Below are 18,289 nucleotides of genomic sequence, written 5' to 3'. Positions count from 1 at the left end.
CAGGACTTTCTGCATTTCTAGTGAGGCAGATTGTAATGCCCTGCCTCAAGCCTGAGATTAGAGCAGCTGTAATGTCCACTAAACACCGCTCACACAAATCTTAGGGACACTTATAACCTCTGTTCCAGGGCATACCCAGGGCCAGCCCTGATAAGCTTTATGCTGATACTGTAGGTACTTCAGTCAGATGAAAATAACAGCGTAGCTGAGGCACTGAGAACAGAGCCACGAGCCAAGAGCTGTGCTGGGCAGCAAGGTGGGGAAAGCATAATTTCTGGAAGGAAATTATCATTATGATTCCCCACCTCCCCAAGTCTCCTCTTAAATCCAGTTCTGGTCCTGCAGAGAGGAGGAGGAGTAGGGGGACCCTGAAGGGGAAGCAAAAAGGCAGTGGAAAGGCAGGATTTTCTTTCTTATCACTTCTTTCATGATCACAGAAAACTGCTGTATGATTGTGCTAAGGTTTCATGGCAGAGAGGGAAAAACTTGCTGCAAATTAACTGATGTGGAAACTGAGGTATGATCTGGGATTCAACCCTTGCTTGAGGAGGTTATTCCATGTCTGTCACAAAGCCATACAGCTCAGCCTCGATGGGCTGCAGGCATCTGATTCATTAAGATGTTTTTGTTATGTAGGAAGGACAAAATATTCAGTGAAAGTTCATCTGTGGGCAAGGAGAAAGACCTCTGTGCCCGGTTAAGTCCATGGAGCAGGAAGCTTGCAGGCCCTAGGGAAGACTGAAGACCTTCTGTGTCAAAATACAGAGATGCTCACTGGGATTGAGAGACGCAGGTATTTTTTTTTTTTTTTTTTAATTTAAATCGGAGTAGTAGTGAACAAGGAAACTACTGAGGATGTTGTGGAGTTTTTCCATTCAGTACCATCAAGGAGCCCTGTAGACCCCAAGATGACCTCTGGCAAGTAATACTGGCACTTCTGTGACTCCTTCGCAGCCTGGTATGAGAATTGTGCCCATATTGATTTCCTCTTACGGCCCGTCCCTCACCTTGTGGACCTTCCCAATGAAGCTGTGAAATTAGATGGAGCATGGTAGATTGCACTGGAGAGCATTAGAAGTGTGATTCATAAAGTACTTGTGATTTAATCATATTTTTTCTTTTAACCCCTTTCACTTGCCAATTACCCTCTAACTATGTCTCTAAAAAGTATGCGTGGGGGCTACTGCAGCAGGTTCCCCAGTGCCCAGCCCGGTGAACCCACAAAGCTTGCAAATCTCACCTGTGTTGCCTGCGAGAAGAGCCTGTAGAGACTCCCAACCACAACCATGCTGGCTCGAGGTTCTGGGCACAGCCATCTCTTGTCTCTGCCACTCAAACCATGGCTGATGTGAATGGCAGCTGTGCGAGGGGATGGGAACTGCATCACTGCAGAGGAAAAGCACCCGGCAGTCCTTCCCTCTCCCCTAAAAGTTCCTCCCTCTTCAGAAGTTTCGTAGAGAGGCCTGACATTTTGATATGGGACAGATAACCTGCTCTTGCACCATGAGATTACAGCTATCACCTTGTCCGTGGCAAGATGCCTACTTTGCACCAGTCAAGTGCCAAAATGTTTACAAGCAAAGTGCGGTACAAAAATCACCCAATCTTGAGATGGAGCAGTTTTCACTGGCACGAGCAATTAGGAGACGGGGAAAAGGCAAGCAGAAAACTAGGTCCCGTGAATGAGAAGTGCAGTGTTACAGACTGTTTCTAGCAAGACAGAGATGCAAACCTACAGCGCGCCGTCTGCCCCCCCAGCTCCTGGCTCTCGGTGCTGGATTGAACAAGGCAATGACGGCACTGCCTGGCAGCTTGTCAGTCCACGGGATCAGCTGCTCGGCAGTGGGCAACAACAGTGGCATCAGCTGACGAGCGAGGAGAGGCCACGAGGCAGTACAGAAGTAGAGGATTTGCGTTAAGGCTTTGGGACTGTCTTAAATCTCCGACATCTGCCAATTTAAGTACAGCTGAATCGCTGGATAATTCTGCTGGTGGCGCTCCTGGGAACACCCAGCCTGAGCAGAACAATTTTGAAGGAAATTACATGAGCTGGGATTTAGTGTTGTCTCTTTAGCTTGTGGAAGAGATAATCTGGCCCATTTAATGTGGAACAAAATTTGCTCTGTTTCACAGGCATAAAGAGATAGTTTTGCCTTGAGAAAGCAGCAGTAAATGACTCTGAAGCCCCACTGTCACTCGTTTGCTGAGCTGCTGTAATATGGAGTGGCAAGGGCTGTTTTCTTGGGCCACTTTCTGCATATAAGTAATGCTCTTTATGAAGACCATCACTTCGTCTTATGACAAAATTCCTCTAGTGTGACACAGAAGAGCATTGACATCATTCTTGAAGGCTGGAGAATTTATGGCACAGTTAATTATTAATTTGGCTGGCATTTGTAAAGTAGAAGGGAGTTCTTGTGCTTTTAGGCCATGCTCTCCGTGTGTAAATCTTGTATGGCTGCCATAATATTCCTGCAGCTATGTTGTCACCTATTGTAATTTTTCTGCTAATAAGAAAATTTAAACTAACCAGGAATCCTAAATTTGGGGACTAGTTGTTTATTTCAAATATACTCTAGAGAAATAATAATGCAGTTCTGCTCTGAATTTAATTTAAACAGGAACAGGCAAAACAAATCTCTGCGGAGGGCATTTGACAATAATAAAATATTTCTCCCAGCGGGTGAGCTGGTAGCAATTGTATTGTTGCCATCAAAGCTCACGTTTCAGCAGGTCATTACCATCATAACAAGCCCTTGGACCAACTGGCATGGACATGCAACATTGAGCTCCTGATGGGCACATTATTTCAGACCTTTAACTTCATGGAGAACAAGACAAATACTCCTGGGAACGGAGGATTATATTTTGAAATTCCTTTCTTTTCTGTTCTGCTTAATAATAAGAGCCTGTGTGTAATCAATCTACCGCCACTTGCTTTTTTATATTAGCAGAGATTGTAAGGAACTAGGCTTGGGAATCCGAATTGTAAGAATGAGCGGCCTTTCATCGTGACAATATAGTAACAATTAGAATGGCTGGAATGTGGCAACACAAAGACTTTTGAACGCTTGTGAATAAAAATCTGAAAAGCAAATAAATGCACCCATATTATTTTCTATGGTTACTTTTTTTTTTTCCTTTCTTCTTTAATAGCAACCACAAGGAAGAAGTTTATTATCTGTATGTTAGAGACAACCTGTACACAGAGAATCAGCATCTTATCAGAGAGGAAAAACACATGCCTTGTGATGCAGCTACAGCAGGCAGGCTGGATAATGAAGGATATAGTAATTAGCAAAGTGCCATGTGAAATCAGAGACCTACATTACACAAGAGAGATGAAATGCAAAGTAAAGGTGCAAGTAAAAAAAGCTGTTAACAAAGGCTGTAGATAAAAATTAAGAACACAGATGAAAGGTACCCCTTTCTTGAGTTTAGTGCCCAAGGCAGGTAATGCTGAAAAAACATTTTTAAGAAAGTGGGTCTTTGTCCCACTAAAGACAGTATTTCCTCTTCTGTTACCTTTCAGAATCCATCTTTCGTTTTCGTTTTGGTAATTTTTTTGTTTCTTTGTTTGCTTGGTTGGTTTTCTTTTTCTTACATATTTAACCTCTGTCAGTATTTCAGCAGCATTGGCATGTTGTATTAAGAAGCACACATAACTGCATATGAAATAGCATGGATTGGTGCGTGATTTTCATGCTCTTTCTTTTTCTAAGACAGGATCAGCTGGAGGGACAACACCAGACTACTTTTTATTGGCGTTTGCCAGATCTTTTCACACTGTGAACTCACAAAAGCAACAGCCAACCAAACAAAAAGCCCAAATGACATCAAGTGAGATGATTACTTGGATGCGATGCTCCTAAGAAAGCTCAGAGCCTGTCAAATCCTGTGCCATTTAGTAGCCATCTCAGCAAGCAGTGTGTTTTCCTTTTGCATCAATACTGACGGCATCAGCCAGCTTGTGAGCGGGCACAGGTGCCAATGTAACAGCATGGGAGGAGCAGAGCACTCCATGGTCAGGCTGGCACGGTGGTAAGGATAGAAGGCTGTCAAACGAGCACCTACAGTGGCAAACCCGCGTTCTTATGCTGGCAATGGCTTCTTTTATTGGAGGAGGGGAAGGCAGAGAAGGGGAAAGGGGATGTAAACTGTGTCAGTCCACATCTAGTTTTGCTGAGCTAAGCTCTATCCACAACTAAAAGACTCTGTCGGTTTGCTGATCCTCAGGCTGGGGCTGCAGCAACCGAGACCTGCAGCAGGATCTCTTGGTCCAGCTACAAATGCCATCGCCCCAAGTACAACACCTCCCCTTTTTTATTGTTTTCACAGTTTTGAGAGGTTTGTGCTCCTAGTTAAATTCCCCGCAGAATCCTACTGAAAGATTTCTGCCTACTGAAACGTTTCTGGTGAGTTTCTGTGCCCACCCTGGCTTTACTGCAGAGATGGTGTAGGGAGGAGACAGAAAAGGAATAAAACAAAACAACTCCTCAGAGCTGCATCCCTAGAAGTGTTCCCTGTATTTTCTCTTCTGCAATGCTAAATTTATGATTGATTGGTGGTCATAATCCTTTCATGAAAAATGGTACTGAAATATTTATCACAATGTTTTAATTGTATGTGAAAACTTTAATCAATGATCGGAGACAATCCCATGTTGAGGAAGATTAGGAGTACCACTGGTTGCATTTTGTTTTCCTCTTTGTGTGTGAAAATTCTTAACATACTTCTTTCACTTTTAAGTCACGGCACACTGTTAAGAGGTATTTTGCAATAATTCAAAATCAGAACACTAAAAAAAGAGGGGGAAACCAGTTCTGTGCACGCATGCTTGTGTAGACTGCAGCATCAACACAAAAACCCAATTCTGACCTCCTTTGAAGAGTCCACGCAGGATTCATCTATGATTCTGCCACTCCTTTTACTCAAAAAAACCCACCTATTTTCCTAGGACAGTTAAAATGCAGAAGGTACTGGAAGGAGGGAAGAGGTGCCCTTCCATTTCAAAACATATTGCTACTGAATGGCTGCGAAGCACAAAAAGCCCCTGGTGCTGCCCCGGTAGCATGGCTGAAACAATTCTCATCCCTGAGCATCCTTGTTCTGTTCAGTAGCCTCTGTGCCATCATCAGTCAGAACCTCCAGAGAGCGGCCAGCAGCGAAGGTGAGAAATACGTTGGCAAACACAACGATAAAATACTACCAAGATAGGCTAAAAAGCAAGAAAAGCACACATTAGCACTTCTGTGATGGTTCCAGAAGGGTCCGAAGGAGAGAGGGGCTGACCCAGAGGACGGGGCTGCAGCCTGTCAGAGGTGAAAGGCTGAGAAGCCACTTACCGCCCGTTTGCAGCCCTGCTGCTTAACCCCCCTGGATCTTGATGGTTTATCAGTGCTCTTCATTAACACCAATCTATATTATTGCTCCGGTGCCTACTTACTTCCTTTCAGAAAAGCTGGATCAAATAATACATATATTTTTAATTTTTTTTTTCTTTCTTTTTTTTTACCCAGAACACATAAAAGGAGTCTCCTGCAAAAAGAAATGAATGATAGACTAGGTTGTTGATGGAGAAAGCAAATAAGTACTTCTAGATGATATTAATGTGATCTTAAAATAGTGAGAAAGTTTTCTTTTATGACATTGACAGAGAGGCAATGATTTTGAGTAATGCAGGTTGATGTGAAGATGCTTTAAGATTAAATAAGTGCTATATAAAGGCCTGTCAGCCTGAATTCTAATGTGCTATGAGACATTTTGCATATTTAAGAGTATGCAAAATGTCTTGTACCACACTGGAATTCATTCTGACAAGGCTTTATATAGCATTTATTTACACGCATATTGTACTTTACGGGAGAAGGGATAACACTGACTCCTCTTTGAATGGAAGTAACAAAAATAATGCTAATTGCTCTGTTTCCTTCTCTGAAAATGAAAATAAAACCAAAAAAACCCCACAGCACAAAAAATAAAATAAAAGCAATCAAAAGTGGAAGCTTGTTTAATATTGCTCTACCATCATCCTGAAAGGCATAATAATTTGAGTTACACATCTGAACTGATTGGAGTTACAGAATCATATCTCCTTTTTGCATTTAACAATATATACAATATAAAATAAATACATTTACACAAATGGACATTGGTTGGAGCACACGGTATGATACACATCACAAAAATATACAGTTGATTGCTATACAGATGTGAAGCCCATCTACAGCTATAGACATGTTTGTTTTTATTTGTTGATTTGTTTCACTTTTTAACTACTGGCTATTATGCAACTCCTGGATTATTATAAGCAGTTTAATTTTTTTGTCCTTTTGCGATCTTTGCACAATAAAACTGCCATAAAATGTTTTCCTAGGCAGGTAAACAGAGACGCTTAAATAATTAAAATACAATCACCAACACCCATTTTCTCTTCTATAAGAAAAATAGCAGTTTTAATTTTTTATATCTTTTTATGTTATCATTTAAATGCAAAATAGTGGAATAAATACAACAATCTGATCTGATTGAAACAAATGTGTAACTTCTGGGAGTTACACAATCATATTGCTTTAAATAAGAAAAAATTAAAAAATGAAGCAAAAATAGAAATTAAATCGTTATGGCTACAACATACACCCTTTGAAATTTTCCCAACACTTCACATTAAGTAAGTGGTCTTGAAAGAACTCTTCTCCAGCAAGGTTTAAGATGAACACTATAAAGCCCGTGCAGTTCTTTTAGCTATGTTTCAGGTAATGCTTTTGCAGTCTTGAGATACTTGTTCTTTTGCAGCTCCAAAAAATTACAGAAAATGAAAACTAAAATTTGCACCGTGTGCCTTTAACACATCTCCATTTTTTGTGTGTTTTTTTTTTGTATACTTCTAGTTGATTGGCTTTTGACCCTGAAGCCCAAGTTCTTTAATGTGATACAGCAAAAACAATATTTATATTATATATTTATATATATATAGTGTACTTGAACAGTAGCAACTTAAACCCTGCACAAACTTTCTGGAAAATAAACTTTTTTTTGCACTCTTACATATATAAATAATCTTATAGAATCAGCACCTTTTTCCCAGGAGTTGTATTTTTTTTGACATTTTTCAAAAGGGATGTGCCAATTTCTGAACTCCTATCACAGCTATAAATTTCAAGTTATTGACCATCTGAATGAATTGCTAATGATGATTTACCTAGAATCACACTACAGTCACTTCTCTACTGAGAAAACACAATCTACAATATAGTCCCATATAGCTAATGATAGATACACAGTTTTTTCTCCTAGCATGAGGCTGATGGAGCATCCATCAAGCCCATTGTTATTTTGTTTAAAGCACACAACGTAGCAATAGTTTTGGAAACTTGTCCGCACCAAAAAAGTTTTGCAACAACACAGAGCGAGATAACAACATCTGAGAGATGATTGAATAAAAGCTATATTTACAGCATTTAAAAATTAGACTTATCTATAATCTTGAAATATTCAAAGTTTTATTTCTAAGCTATACATTGGTATTCTATAATAAACTGTTACAGAAATTATCCCTTGTTTTGAAAATATTATGATTTCAATGTGTATCTGTTCATAACGAGTATTTGTTTGGAGTTTCGATCTCTTAATTATTACTAGGAAGAACCTTATTACCGGTAAGGAATAGAATATACTACTGTAATCTCCTGAGGAATTGTACATCCAATATTGTCTCTAATTCTACCCTGTGTCTATAAGCACACACCACAAGAATCCAAACACCACAAGAAGAACAAGACAACAGTCTTTGAATGCAACATAAAAATTCAGAAAAGCACAGCAAACATGAAACATTGAAAAGCTGAACTACATTTCTTTTGTTTGTTAGGATTACAATTTTAATTACATCTGTGTACATAGAATAAGGATGTTCACATAGTACAGGGAGCAGCTACTAACACTGGTACATTGGTATAGCATTTGATGGAGGTTATTGTTTATTGGTTATTTAGCGACTGTAGTTTTCTGGGGGCATCTAATCGGTTTATACATTAGATTACACCTCGTAACAGTCTTGAAACTGACTGACTTTCATGCTGTGACAATACTGGTTGAAAAGCACATATACTGGTTTAGCTACTTGTTAAAGATTGCCATTTACAAAATTAAATCTAAATCAATAAATAAGGTATATAAGTGTTAAGTTCTTCAATTTGGTCAGAAGTCTACTACTCTGATTTCTTAATTTTGCCAACGTTGGCATTTGCCTTATTGCCTCTAAGCTACTGTTGGTTCATAGGGTTTTTCTGCGTGTGAGGTTATAATTTTGCAAACAGGTAATATCTCATTCATTTGCAACTGAAGCAGTTAGAAATCATGTAGCAACTATACCTTTGTACAGTCGCTGTCTCCTAAAAGATTGGTATTTGACATGGTGTATTTATATGTTAGACTACTCATATATACTGTAGGTGTAATCTAATCCTTTGAGTCAGTGAACATTTAGTTATAAACTGGAGCTCATGTTAAGAAACTGGATGTTTTGGACCAGACTGGCACACAACATAAATTGCATCCGTGATAATATGCACCTTCCCTTCGACTATTGCTTTAGTAAGATAAATTCCCACATTAATAAATGGCTGAAAACTGGTAAAGCTGGTACAAAAAAATCTCCATTAGTAAGAAGAAACAAAACATTTAAAAAAATCTTCCTTCAGGATTCATTTGTCCTTCATTATTGTTCATCATTGTTCAAGCCAGCACAAAAATGCAGTATTTCTTTCTCTTTAGTATTGCATGAATGAATAAAGCTTAAACTATTCCCTGAAAAAGTTACATTGTAGCTAACCTAAGAAATATCTGGAAGACTTGAAAAAACAATTAAGGAATCAAATGGCTGTAACTGATCTAGATGGAAAATGCAATGATAAGAAGCAGCCGATGCATCGTCGCTTAGTCGTCTAATTAGAGACTGCTCCTATGAAATCTAATACTGCATTCAGTCAGTTCATCGTGTTGTACTGTACTGCTAGGTACGATGGTTCTCTCTTTGATTCCTTTGTCATTGGGGACATTATGGTTCATAATAAGTTCACTGGCATCCATATTATGGATTTCCATCCTTTGGCAGGCCTGGCTTCCATCTCTCTTCAATTAGAGACCTCTTTTAAAAGTTCAGCAGCAAAGAAAAAAAGAGAAAAGGAAAAAGGAAAGGAAAGAAAGAGAAAAGGAAAAGAGAGAAAAGGAAAAGAAAAACTGCATCAGAAAGACACAGAAGAAAAAGTTGAAAGCTGCTTCACAGTCTTGCTGCTAAATATCAGTGCAGTCATTTTTTCCTTAATTAAACACTAAGTTTCTTTGCCATTATTATCTTGTTTATTTTCCCTTTTTTTTTTTTTTTTTTTTTTTTAAAACGTGCATGATGGGGAAGCCCATGATGCTTTAGTCAGACCTTGGCCTCCAGCATTTCCAAAAAAAGTTTGTGCATGGGAACTTTGCCTTCCAGTTTGATGTTGTAGAAATGCTGCACAGCCTTGGTGGAGGTTTGCCTCAGAAGTGGGAGAGTCATCAACATCTTGCCTGCGCGACGTGGGTCTTCCATGTGCTGCCCGGCCTCATAATCCTGCAGAGCCTCATGTAAGACATCCTGAAGTTTCTGCACTGCCTCAACGTCCTCTATGTGCATTGAGTCTGTAAAACAAAAGGAGCAAATTCAGGTTTCAGTTTGATGCACCAAAAGTCAGATAACGTTATGGCTCACAACGCTTTCACTGGTTCTGTCCCTCCTCTTTCTCAAAGAAAGAAGATAATTGCCCACTAATTTCTATACCGACCTTCAGGAAAATATCTGGAACCACTGTGGAACTACAAATGTATAATTAACTCTTGTGTAAGTAACCCTCCTCATCCTCCTCAAACACGTAAAACAGTCACTCTCACTGCTCCACAAAACATCTCTTACAGTTACTGCTTTGAAAAAAAACAGTAGTGCCAACTGTATGAATTGACGTCTGCATTTTACTAGGGAAGCAAGAAGGACTGCCCTACTATGGAAAAGCTTGGAAATATTCTGTCAGGCTCCAAGATTGGAGTTGGAAGCCATGGTCATTACCCCCTGTTGAGATGCCCGATTGTGGGATTAAGACCCCAGCAAGGGAAAAGCAGGTTTGATGTTTTTCTCCCTCGGGCACAGTCAGACAGACAGGCAACACTCAACACATTCCTGAACAGCTTTTGTTCTATGAAGCTATCATCTCCTACAAGGTGTAATCCTTCTCTCCCACCCACTCAGAAGGTGGTTTACCTTGCATTCGGGTTCGGGTTTTGCATTTTTTTCTAAATCATTCAAAGCAAGCACCTTACCCTGTACCGTTCCAGGTGGGATGTTTTGGTGGTGTAAGCACTGGGTGACAAGCCTAGACACAAGGCACGCCAGGAACTAAACTAAACTGCTATGTGACCCAGGAAGATTAAAGCAAGTGTGAAATAAAAGGAAAAGATCTAACTGAAAAAAACTGTAAAACCCTCAACAGCACAGATACAGAAAGGGAAGATTGTCCCTGAGAACATGTAGTTACTGGACCATGCTGAGATGACTTTGGATGAACAACCTTAATTCTCTGACTTTTACGTAGTCATAAATGCCAAAAAAAACTCTGATGTGGTCCAAAGTGAGGTGAATACAAGTAACAGTCATAGGAGAAAGTGGACAACTAACAGTCACTATCAGCTTCCAAAATCTGGATGCTTGACAGACTTGCAGACCCAATAAAACACCGTATGAAAATATAACTGCTGCGAGGGGGTATAAGTCCTAGAGATAGACTACACTGTGCAAGCTTAGCTCAGGCTGGAACTGGGACACGGCATTATTAAAGTGTATCCTTGAAAACCCTAGTTAGTACAACACTGCTTTGTTGTCTTAATTTATGGTTTTGGAATAAAGCTCCTGTTCCCACACAGATGCATGGTGAAGAATCCACTTCTATCACTGTTTCCAAGTCCTGTCTTAAGCAGTCTGATGCCCTGGATCAGTATTTTGACAGAGCCTCAAGTTTTACCCCGTTGATGATAACAACATCAAATTTTGCACGTGCTTCAAATATCTGAATTACATGCAGAGAATTAAGATGCATCTAAGATTCATTTCCTAAAAGCTGATGTGCAACTACTTCCTCAGATAATTAGGCCAGACAGTAAATACCTCTCTGTTTTCACACACAAACATGTAAACTAAACCACAAACCAGTAAGTAACAGGTTAACATAAATGTTCTAGCTTCTATTGTCAAAACAAATGTGCAAATTGAAAAGAAAAAAAATAAAAGTTACTGCTCCTGCTCTAAACCAGACACTTAATTATATACAAGTTTGGATCATTTAGCACGTTTTATTGATTCTGATGACAGTTTATCTGTTAATTACACATAATGGAGTCCTATGGGAATTTTACATGTTTAATAATTCTGAGTCTTAGTGAATACATGCTCTAAGCAGCATGCGGTTAAGACACATGCTGCAAGGATGCGATACTGCACATCAAGGTGCACTGTGCTGAAAGGGGAGAAACACAAAAATATCTCTATAGGGAAAAAGAAGGCTACAACATTTTAAAAGAGATGACAGGGAACTGTTACCTCTAGCAAAATTTAGTTCTAATTAACGTGAGACCATTCCCTAAATCCATAAATTTTTGATAGTTTTCTAATACAGCAATTCTTTTAAATAATTCTGTGTCAATAAGAGAAAATCCGTGAATTCTGTGTCCGACAGATGTAATCAATACAGACATGCTAACACACACATACAAACGTGACTGATGTCTTAAGCACGGTGTCCAACCACTCGGCTTAATTTGGAATGCAAACTCCAAATAAATTGTCATCTTTACTCTCTGACTCTTTACGAAGTACTTGGATATTTGCTGTTGGCTGTAGAACACATGATGTGCTACTCCAAATAATTTTTCTATAAACCATGCACACTTTGTTCAGAAATTACACACCTTTTCCTCCTCTCCCCAGACCCACAGTGCCAGGGTCAGGTTTGCTGGTGAACCAAATAGGAGCCTTTTATCAGAAGGAAAATGCTTAGCCAGTCGAAGATTGACTGTTCTTGTGAATATTTATTTTATATCATACTGCATAAAAAGACAGGTCATTCTAGAGAACCTGACAATAAATGTTTATCTTTAACGCTGTACAAAACCAGTCTGATTCTCCCCAGAATCAGCATTTGTAACTGCAACCAAGTTTGAGTTTACAAATGGAGTGCAGACTAAAATATTTTTTCGCACAGAGATGAAACTTCCCTGAGATCTTTAGCTCTGCAGTTTGAAGAAAATTTTGGCTTGCAGCATTAGAAATATCCATGCTCTACATATTTCTTAGACAGAAATTGAGTGAGGGGGGAAAGAGGAAGAGAGTATCCCCAAAAAATACAAGAAAGGAGGGTGAATCAAAACCTGCCCTCTGATACAGCTATTACATTCCATGCTCTCAAACTGTTCCACTGTTGTGGAAAACATCTTAAAACAAGAGAACTTATCCCCTCCTTGCAGGGGTGATTGTATACCATCCCTCTGGTAAATAGAGCAATTGCTTACACAGAAAAGTAATAGTAGTAAAGCATTTAATGTATTCGTTGCTGCCTTTGAAATCAATTTAGCAGCTGGGAAGAACGTGACCAGCCAGCTCTCCACTGGCCTCATGCAAGCACTCTGCTGCCAGACAGTGGTTCAAGGAGCAGTTTAGGAAGCTGTGCCTTGGGAAACAGATTTTGTCATAGGAAATGGGGTAAGAAAAAATAGCAGAGAGAGAGACACTCCAAACTATTATTAAGATTTCAAACCGTTCTTTTAAAATGACAATTTAGTTCAAAAGATTTGAAAATTATTTAATCAAATCACTGTGATAATTTAACTTCTCATTTACAGGAAAGATTCAAGCTCATTTCAGCTTTACTCATTCTAGTGTCTGCTAATGTTTAAATGCAAAATCTGTGCTATTTAATTAGACCATGATTCAGCTTGCAGATTGCTCAGGAAACTATTAATCTCTACAAAGATCTTTCTTAAGTTTTAGCCTTGCTGTCTGGAACTTCCACTTTATTCCTGATATTAAACGAATGTAGATCTTAATCCCTCAGGCGTAAGCCTTTGAAAATAAGAAAAATGGTTGAAAACGCTGAACCAGCCAAGGGGAAAAGAGAAGGAAAAATAAAAGAAAAGAGAAATCTTTTCAGTAACTACAGACTGGCAGATGTAGAAGTGAATTCAGAATAGGTTAACTTACCGCTGATAAACCCAGTCCTCACTAGTTAGAGAGGGCAATGTCAACAAGAACCACTATAATTTAATGAAATGCAGTCTGTGTAACAAACCAGAAAAAATAATTCCACAGACAATGTGAAATTGAATTATAAGGTAAGTACAAAGATTTGAATGGTCTTCTGATACAAAGAAAAACACTAGAAATTGTACTTCTCTTTTTTTTTTTTTTAACTTTTTCTTCTTTTTTTTAAGTGACTTTGCAGACAGTCTGGATAATTTACAATTACATCCTACACAGGTGACATCTATAGGAAACCTATATCCAGATGTAATATGCATAAAAGTCAGTGTCCAAATAAAGAATTAAATTAAACAGGATAATTTTGAAGTGGTGTCATTTGAAAGCAAGCAACAATTGATCTTAAGTGCCCTGCAAAAAAACGGATCCCAGGCTAGTAAAATTGAGACAAATATAAGACTTGTTGATGCCGCACGCTGCTGAGAACATAGGATGTCAGTCTAGAAGGGGGAAAAGTTGTTACTGATCAGTGCTGTGATAGAGAGAGCATGATCAACAAATGAGGATAGTGACTGATTGAGGTCTGCTTTGAGAATTTTGTTTTATCCTTGAAAATGCTTTATTTCATGATCACAGGACGGTAAAATAGAATTTTACCTCTTCTGATCAGCTGATTGATGATATCATTATGCAGAAATGGGAGAAAACTACAGTTCTCATCCAAGAAAAATACCACAAAATCCAGATAGAAATTCAGATTACCATCTACCTCATTTAAAATTCAAACTTCATCTCAAATGCAGCAAACAAACATTCAGCCACCCAGGAATCATTTAGAACACATCAAAAAGGGTGACAAGTAGCTAAGATTGGAAAGCATCTGAAGTGAGGGCAAGGATAACTCTCAAGATACTGCTCTAGGAAAGTTAAAGGCTAATATGTATGTATTTTTTACATAACATCACTAAGAAAACAGTAGAAACCGAAGGGTCTCAGAGTATTTCTTCATGTCAGAAAACTCAGTCAGTATAAAGGAAGAAATTATAGTGAATCAAGTAGCAGGGAGTATGCAGCAGTGAACGCAAACATTAAGATGCTGATAAAGCACATCAGAGAGGCAAATATCAACAAATACTTGAAAGACAGCAATTGCTATGATGTTTGTGATTCCATATAGCTAAGCAGTTCACAAAACCAAACCAGATAAATCAGTTTAGAAAGCTGTAGGATCCTGGAAGAACTGGATGGAACGAAGAGTAAGAACAGCAAGCAAAATGGGTTTTGCTTTACATAAGGACAACAAAATCCTAATCTGGATTATGTCTCAAATAAAAGGAATTTATTATCTAGATTTTATTGCCAATTCAAAAACTCCACAAAACCAGGGCAGTGTTTATTGACGGGTGAACTGTTTTCAGAATTACAAAGACCTGTCCTCTCCTGCCTGAAATTTGTGCCATATTTACACAGGAAAACTTGCATTTTCACAAAGGGCTTACTCATATTGTGTTTCTGTATAAATGTTACAAGAAACACAACATAGTGACATTTTGAAAAGCATATTGCTTAAGATAGAAACAACCCATGGAAACTGTCAATAGTAAATGAAACTAGCTACCTGGTTCCCTCACACCAAGAGGGGGGCAAGAATTCCCATCCTCTTCTAGTCTAGAATTGCAACTTGCCCAGAAACTTACTTTGGTTCTCCCTGTGTAGGGTCAACAAATATACTTAATTTTGACCACCTATTTCATAGAATCATAGAGCTGTTTGGTTGAGAAAGACCTTTGAGATTATCCAGTCCAGCTGTACCTGTCTAAACCATATCCCTGAGCACTTCAGCCACCCACGTCATCTTTTAAATACCTCTAGGGATAGTGACTCAACCACCTTCCTGGGCAGCCTGTTTCAGTGTCTGATAACCCTTTTGGTGAAGAAATTTTTCCTACCGTCCAATCTGAACCCCTCCTGGCACAACTTGAGGCCATTTCCTCTCATCCTATCGCCTGCGACTTGGGAGAAGAGACCAACACCCACCTCACTACAACCTCCTTTCATGTAGTTGTAGACAGTGATAAGGTCTCCCCTGAGCCTCCTTTTCTCTAGGCTAAACAACCCCAGTTCCCTCAGCCGCCTCTCACAAGGTTTGTTCTGCTGTCTTTCCTGAACAGAACTATGTGCTGGGGTCAGCATGGTGAAAGCTAAGAAACAAGCACATAGAAAACCAGAATATTTTCCAAAAGTATAGGCAAAAATGGTCTGACATCTGGATTATTCTATTGGGAACAGACACTTTGATTGGAATTTATACTGGAAATTAAAGAGGAATCAATTAAGAACTAGTTGCCCATAGGAATTATATGCAGTGGAAACAAACAAACAAACAAAAGTAAATCAAAGGTGTCTATGATTGATTTTAGTGAATGAAGTCTTAGTCCTGATTGCACTGGTTTGGCCTACTTTTCAGGAGAGACATGAAAGCTGAAGCTTCAAAACAGTTTATAAAACACAGTAGGAAATGAAGTTGTAGTGAGAAAAGAAACTACTTCACAGAACATACCTATTATTTCAGGGGCTAAGTGGATTAGCAGTGAACTAAAACCAAAGGCATAGACAAGTTAAAACACAGTATAACAATTTTTTTTTTGTTCCTGAGATGGTTTAATTTTCCAGTAGGATAAGTAGTGAGGACAATAAATAAAGGACTATTTCTGTGATGCAGAACAAATTGCATACTACAAACTGATTCTAGTACCTACTTGATAAGTCTACTAAAACTCTGGAAAAGGGGAATTTGAATGATAGACCTGGGGTGTAAGATATCAACTAAAAGAAAATGTTGAATGAATGCTTCAAAATCCTTTTTATCCACTACACGATATAATAATTGCCACAATTACCATTAAGAGCCACTCGTTTAGTGCTGTGGAAAAGCAGGATGAATAACAGTGAAGATTAGCAACTGCACTGGTGACACAGTAGTTCACACCGCTGCTTTCCTACCCAGAAAATCTGCCCGTCAACACAGAGCTGGTCCTTGGCAGAGACAGCATAGCACTCCCCTTACAGTCCTGCCCAGCAGTAAGGAACCCAGGACTCTGTCCTCCTGCCTGCTGCTTGGCTGGCCTCACTGCTTCCCCTTTGAGACTTTCAGGCTGCTAACATACAAATAATATCTATCTATTTAATAACTAAATAGATATTAGATAGACAGATAGTGATAGTCCTCACTATCTCAAAGTTATTCAGTTACTAGAACAACTACTAGAAAAAGGAAAAAAAAAATTACACCATTAATTAACTCTGCTACCATTTGCTTAATGCTACCATTAAGCAAATGGTATCACATTTATTTATTTTCTCTAAGACTTGTGGGTGCAATCTATATGATTACATGAAAATGGAATATGAGGAAGAAACTGTATTCAAGCAACAAGAAAACTCTGACTATATCGGCAATTTCCTTTTCTAAAAATATTTCTATATGGTACTATTCTTTATACAAAATTAAATGAAATAATTAAGAGACCCTGTCATTTATATTTGGCAAAATAAACACTGGTAACACATCAACAACACACAGATGTGTACATATAGTCTATATATGCCTGTTCATGATAGAGATGTTTTAATTTTGAATTCTAACACTAACAAGATGACTAAATAAAATCAAATGAAAACATTATTAGAAACTAAATATGGTATGTTTTGACATAAGATAAACTGCAGTCTATACTGGAAATAAAGATGATGCTTTGTGGAATAAGTGATTTATGTGATTGTACAAATTAATTTTATTATGATTATATTATTTAATGGTGAGAACCTAGTGTTGCAAGTACACTGTTGTGGTGGCTGGAAAGCTAAATTGGTTATAAGAATATACTCATCATTTTACCAGGACAGATTGTGACTTTACTGGCATTAATGTTGAACTGTGCTTCATTATACTAAAATGCACAAGATAATTCTTGGGTCCCACTCTTTCAGTACTGAAGAAAGGGTGCTGGGTTTTTTTTAGGAGAGTTAATAAGAGAGACCAGAAATTGAGATGGTGAGGGGAGGTCCTTTTCTCCTGTTGGTGATACAGCCTACACAGCGTTTAAGATGAAATTTTCACCAGTGCCCAGGGTTATATTTCTAAGTGCTTAGCATCCACATTTGGGTCAGATTTTTCAAGATGTCAGCAGCCTATAAGTCAGATACACACGGATCAGATTTTCACATCGGCTCATGCATTTTGACACTCTAGTTCCTTATGTTAGGTCTTAGCTGGGAACTGAGCTTCTCTTAAAAATCTGGCCTTGGTTGTAACTCCTAAGCTCTTCTGTAACATTTGACCTGAAGGCACAATTTAGTCCTTAGTGATTAGGCAATTTCAAAAAACTGCTCACCTGCAACTCCCTGTTTAGTATTACCTAATCGATACATGAAAGCATTTTCTAATATAAAAGAGACGAACAGGTCATCTTTTATGTGTTGGAGTGTTCAGGAGTGCATGTGTGCACTTGTATACACTTCAAACATATTTTGTAAATATTTTGCCTTCCCTTACACACGAGGAAGTAATTGGTACATGCATGTTTTGGAAACCATTCAAAGCTGATTTTCTGCGTGGGTAAACAAAGTGCTCGTTGGTGCCAGCTTCCTTCATTTGGGTGGTGTGAGGTAGAACGCAGGGCAGTTGCATCCTGCAGCTTGAAGGGACCTACTTGCTTTTGTGTAGAGAAGGTAAAAGAGGGAAGAAGTGGGTGACACTGACAGGACAAGGGCAGTGTCGTGGTCAGAGGGACTTCTCTGGCGTTCAAGCATAAAGGCTGTATTAATTACTATCAAATCAATGTATACGTTTAACCTGCTAAACCCCTTATTAAGCACTACGAGTTAACCCTAACTGTTGAAATCATGCCTGCAGAGGCTTTTAACACACACAGGACTGAAATGTCTACACAACATTTGTGCTCTTACAAATGTATTTGAACTTTTCAGATGCTATACGCACTCCGTTTGAAATCA

At 38.7% G+C, this 18,289-nt stretch overlaps 1 protein-coding gene across 15 annotated transcripts in view; it reads right to left on the bottom strand.

Annotated features, from left to right (window-relative positions):
* Window positions 1–5,994: 5,994 nt before the first annotated feature.
* The window catches only part of ESRRG (estrogen related receptor gamma), a 400,770-nt gene continuing 388,475 nt past the window's right edge, over window positions 5,995–18,289 (bottom strand). For all 15 annotated transcript variants that reach the window (XM_054061956.1, XM_054061966.1, XM_054061959.1 and 12 more), the window contains one exon: window positions 5,995–9,675. In XM_054061956.1, coding sequence (XP_053917931.1) covers window positions 9,431–9,675 — 245 coding nt within the window. In that variant the 3' untranslated portion in view covers window positions 5,995–9,430. The remainder of the gene's footprint in view (window positions 9,676–18,289) is intronic.

The sequence above is a fragment of the Cuculus canorus genome, chromosome 3, assembly GCF_017976375.1.
Source record: "Cuculus canorus isolate bCucCan1 chromosome 3, bCucCan1.pri, whole genome shotgun sequence".
In the NCBI taxonomy this organism is placed as follows: domain Eukaryota; kingdom Metazoa; phylum Chordata; class Aves; order Cuculiformes; family Cuculidae; genus Cuculus; species Cuculus canorus.
This window is presented reverse-complemented; position numbering and strand designations above follow the sequence as displayed.